The sequence below is a fragment of the Lactuca serriola genome, chromosome 9 (genome assembly GCF_051521515.1).
Source record: "Lactuca serriola cultivar US96UC23 chromosome 9, Lser_US96UC23_V15, whole genome shotgun sequence".
NCBI classification, from domain to species: Eukaryota; Viridiplantae; Streptophyta; class Magnoliopsida; order Asterales; family Asteraceae; genus Lactuca; species Lactuca serriola.
The window spans coordinates 142,999,598-143,005,144 of NC_136416.1; the positions used below are offsets into that span (position 1 = coordinate 142,999,598).

The 5,547-nt window shown below is 28.4% G+C and overlaps 1 protein-coding gene across 5 annotated transcripts; it reads right to left on the minus strand.

Annotated features, from left to right (window-relative positions):
* Positions 1 to 1,316: 1,316 nt before the first annotated feature.
* Positions 1,317 to 4,237, minus strand: LOC145073888 (uncharacterized). 5 transcript variants are annotated; one of them, XR_013691589.1, is made up of 5 exons: positions 3,811 to 4,237; positions 3,130 to 3,720; positions 2,980 to 3,017; positions 2,746 to 2,838; positions 1,317 to 1,516 (listed from the first exon to the last, which is right to left on the minus strand). XR_013691589.1 is itself a non-coding variant. In XM_079020360.1 (4 exons), the coding sequence occupies exons 2-4, from the start codon at positions 3,540 to 3,542 to the stop codon at positions 1,482 to 1,484; spliced, it is 486 nt and encodes a 161-aa protein (XP_078876486.1). In that variant the 5' UTR covers positions 3,543 to 3,720; positions 3,811 to 4,237; the 3' UTR covers positions 1,317 to 1,481. The 5 variants fall into 5 exon arrangements, 3 of the variants coding, with proteins under 3 accessions (XP_078876486.1, XP_078876487.1, XP_078876485.1); XR_013691588.1 differs by lacking the exon at positions 1,317 to 1,516 and adding an exon at positions 1,555 to 2,658; XM_079020360.1 differs by lacking the exon at positions 2,746 to 2,838.
* Positions 4,238 to 5,547: the final 1,310 nt, after the last annotated feature.

A 5,547-nucleotide genomic window follows, 5' to 3' on the forward strand; every position in this document is an offset into this window, starting at 1 on the left:
AGGTTGATAAATGACATGCATTAATAATGAAGAATAATAGGGTGGCACATGACAAAAATAAAATAAAATATGCATTAATTAGGAGGTTTAATAGGATGACACATGTCAAAATGAGATTAAAACAATTCTTTTATTAGAATAAAGATACTAATTGAGATAAAAAGGTAAGGGTGTGCTTCCTTAGCATGCATTATCATATATTGACTTATAATTTGTCGAGATCATCTATAACTTCTCGTTGTAATTAATGTCCGCATCATCTTGATGTAGGCATGTTATTTAATATATTTACCGTTTTCCAATAAAAAAATCTATAACTTCTAGATAAATGAACAAAATATATCAATACCCATAATCATTTCTATTGCATGATATAACAATGGTATACTCAACAATATAATTTTGAAGGCGGATATATATATATATATATATATATATATATATATATATATATATATATATATATATATATATATATATATATATTTTAAAGAATTTAATTTTTTTCAATTTTTTTTTAATTAATGTTTTCTGAAAAAATTAAAAAATTTCCATTAAAAAAATTCAAAATTATTTTAAAAAAATATATATCCGAAATTTGGTTTATTATGTTAATTTTGTTCAATAACACAAAAAAAAAATAAAAAATACATGAGATCGGTAAGATTACAATCATGCCCTTAATAATTTAATTTTAATCTAACGCTCCACCTTTATATATATATATATATATATATATATATATATATATGGTGAAATCGGTTGAGAACTCATAGTTTCCCAAAAACCTGATAGCTAAAGGTGGAGCGTTAGATTAAAATTAAATTATTAAGGGCATAATTATAATCTTACCGATCTCATGTATTGTTTATTTTTTTTTGTGTTATTGAACAAAATTAACATAATAAACCAAATTTCGGATATATATTTTTTAAAAATAATTTTGAATTTTTTTAATGGAAATTTTTTAATTTTTTCAGAAAACATTAATTAAAAAAAAATTGAAAAAAATTAAATTCTTTAAAAAACAACAATTTATTAAAAAAAACTGCAATTCTTTGAAAAAAAACTGCATTTTTTTTTTCAAAAAAACTGTAATTTTTTTAAAAAAAACTATATTTTTTTCAAAAAAAAAAAAAAAAAAAAACTACAATTTTTGTAAAAGAAAACTGCAATTTTTTTTTAAAAAAAACTGCATTGTTTTTTTTTAAAAACTACATTATTTGTAAAAAAACTACAATTTTTTTTATAAAAAAACTCCAAATTTATTAATTATCGCTACATATACATATTTCTTATATTATAATATTCGTAAGTAAATCATAAAATAATCTTATTTTTATTAATCAATCTATAAAAATAATAGTACAAGTATTTTATTCGATACACAATAAAATATATAAAAAAAATAAAAAACTACAAATATTCAGTGTTATCATTTCTTCATATCAAGATTTTCATATTTTCTTCAATTTTACTTTTTACATCTTCAAATTTTCCACAAATACTTTCAGATCTACAAGAAAATAAAAAAAAATGATTAATGCAAGAACCTTCACAAAAATACATATGTATATATCATATAAGATTGATATGCGATTATATAATGTGGCTATATGGTTCATCCGGGGGAGAGATCAAGCTTTAAGAAATAGTGAATGGTCTTATCAATACACAAATGTATAACTCCTTAGGAATTTCAATTGCGCTCATATTCATCATTTTAGGAATTGGGTTCAAGCTTTCCCCTGCCCCCTTCTCATCAATGGATTCCTGACGTATACGAAGGATTGCGGTTCGTTCGATAAATTCCAACGTCTCTATCTATCTCTGAGATGTTTGGATTTTTCAAAACTCCATGGACATGCAGGAGAGAAATGTTATCCCCACTCGGACCAAGACATAACTTTTACTTGTTCAAATAACAATTAAGGTGAAGTAGGTTAGGAACAACGAATCTCTTTATGATAAACAGATCCGTTTTGCAAGTTCGTTATTCACATGTGATTGTATCTTTTAAGATTTAAATGTGAAATTCACAAGAAAATAAAAACAAAGAGCACTCACACAAAATGCATGTGTGCATATAGACGTAATTCATATGTGATTCACTCGTGATTTACATATGAATTACATGTGATTTATATGTGAATTACATGTGATTTATATGTGAATCACATGCGATTTATATGTGAATCACATGTAATTCATATTTGATTCATTTGTGAATTACATTTATATGTAAGTCACATGTGCTTTATGTGTGAATCACATGTAATTCATATTTCATATGTGATTCACTTGTGAATTACATGTGATATACATGTGAATCACATGTAATTCATATATGAATTACATGTGATTTACAAGGAATCACATGTAATTCATATGTGATTTACATGGGAATCACATATAATTCATATGTGATTTACATGGGAATCACATATAATTGATATGTGAATCACATGATTGAAACTATGTAATTTTCTAAATTCATATTGAAACTATGGAAAAGCTTACTTTACAGGCATGATTTGCTACAGTAACTTTAAAAATGGTTCTTACAACTCCAACTGAAATTACAAAATCCAAGTTTTTTTTTTGAAAAAAACTTGGATTTTTGTTTCATAATAATACAACATTTAGAATATCATCAGCCTACAAAAAAGGAATTTCTTCAAATAATCATGATTTTATTATAGTAAAAATATGTTTTGGGTGTAAAAAGTAAAAGTTGGATTGTACCACCGGTCTAAATTTTGTGTGAGAAAGAAACTTGGAATGCTTCATTGTTGTATCTAGAGACCTAAACTGGATTATTTCAAGCAATTCTAACACCTGCATAAATAATTATTATTACAAAATAGAAATATTCATTATATCAAAATTGGCTACCAGGTAGGTTTATAAATGAGAATTGAAATTGGGAAACTAACACATATTTCCTGAAAAAGGAAATGCAATGTTCAAGAAAAGCACCTGGAGCATAGAAACTCAACATCCTGTTGGAATGGTACCTATAATACATTTTCAGATCACCAAAAAAAAATCAAATTAAATGAAGAGAGGGGAAGACATATACAAAAATTGGTGCTTGGAGAGAGTTTGAGTGAGTGTACTGAAATTTACCAGGGGATGGACGTCGCTTGGATACTATCCGGATATTTAACGATGATGTTATTAGGGATCCGCTTATTGAGGTCTCGAAGAATCTCATCTACGGGACGAGTGATGCATGAGTAGGAGGGATTGTCCAAGGGTACGACATAATTCGAGCTAGGCACTGATGATGTCGCCTTGCCCTTGTTATTACTATTACCATCGCTATCGGTGCTACTGTTGCTGTGATTACCCAGTGAAGACACCAAAACTAACTTACTTCTTCTACCACTTCTTTTAATGCTCAATTTAGAAACATTTTCGGAACCTGCTGCTCCGCTGTGTGAATTGAATGTGATCGCCACCGTAAATCGAGGAGCTACGGTCGCCGGAGACTCCATCGGGCGTACCACGAACAAGTTGCTCTGTGACGGTGAGGCCATTTTCTCCGGCCAGAGAGATGCTCCTGGTTCTCCTTGACTAGAATTGAACTAGTCGAAGAAGGTGGGTTTGGTTTGGGATTTGGGGTTTTCAGAGACAGGACGGGTAGGTGAGAGCTCTAATAATACACCGGTGACCAGTCATACCTTCCCATGAAAGTACAAGTTGCCAAACTCTTCTCTTTTTCCACGAACAAATAACAATGAAGAAGATGAACTAATGAAAACAATAATCGATAAAGTGAAAACGAGAATGCAAGTGAAGCATTACCTGAAAGTGAGATCTGCCGCCATGAACGGTGGAAAAGAAGAAAACAAAGATTCAGTTCATCTGAATGTGTAACAAGCTCTTGGGTTACGACACTATGAAGAAGGATTAACTTCGATTGCTTGCCTCCAGTTGAAATATGTAGTGATTATTTTTGAAATCGACAATGATTGTGGTCGATTGTCAATCTTCATCGTGTGAGCTGTGGATTAGGGTAGATTGTGGACCCAGATTGGGATTGAGAGATCAGTAATTCAATCGATTTTCGAACCGATTGTTGGATTTAAGGCCGAGATGCAAATCGTCCATCGGAGATGATGCAGAGATCGATTGCCAGCGATGTTGAGAGAACGAGAGGTGGAGACGGAAGAGACGGCGTCTGAAGTCTGAGAAACTGTGATAGAGAGAAATTGTGTGTGTATGAGAGAGAGAAATGATTAACTAATTTAATTTGTAGGAATTATTTTTTTCTTATACCTAAATTATCCTTCTAATTTGTTTTTTAAAACCAAATATCCATTACAATTGTTAATAGTTACAAAAATGACATCTTTAATCTTAGTCTTTAGTTTTTTTAATCTTACTGTCCACTTTTAGTTCTCGGGTTTTCGGGAAACTTTAAATTCTCAAATGATCCTCCCTCTCTCTCTCTCTCTTTCTCTCTCTCTCTCTCTCTCTCTCTCTCTCTCTCTCTCTCTCTCTCTATATATATATATATATATATATATATATATATATATATATATATATATATATATATATATATATAGGTTATGTTCAAATGCGAACACTAAATAAAGTGAGAATGTGAGAACACTACTTTATGTTACTATTCTGCTATGAATTTTCTATATACAACGTTATGACATTATTCATCAACAAATATATGAACAATCACACATTAATATTCACTTTAAAATTTTGTATGTACAACTTTATGACATTATTTATCAATGAATATATGAACAATCACAAGTTTAACATTCACATTAAAATTTACTACACTACTATATATATATATATATATATATATATATATATATATATATATATATATATATATATATATATATATTATAGTAGATTAGCAATATAAAATTGAATATATTCATATTATAATTACTACAATACTATACATATTAAATTCAAAGAAGAATAATAGCATACAAATGGTGTTCTCACATTCTCATTTTATTTAGTGTTCTCATTTGAAATTAACTCTCTCTCTCTCTCTCTCTCTCTCTCTATATATATATATATATATATATATATATATATATATATATATATATATATATATATATATATATATATTATGTAACAACTGACTATTTAATAGAAAGTACATCCAAAATTTTCACTTTTAATACATACAAAACATTGTGTACATTTACATTAAGCCAAAAAATACAAGTGGTTATCAAAATCCATGCATATAAGAGTTAATCCGAGATCAAGCTTGGTTTATAAAAAGTACAACAAAACATAGTCATACTAAGGCTTCAAATCAATACCACTACTTGATAGCTTTCTTTCCGTTATCTATACGACTACGTCTTGAAACACACAACCCATTCAATTGTAACATTAAAAGCTTAGTGACTAATATTGCATAATTATAAAAAAAAAAATCAACATTGGTAATAAAATTACAACATAAACATAATTCAATTAGTTATGAATATTCGCACCGATTAATCATTCATTTATATTATCCACAAGTTCCACCACTTTCACCAT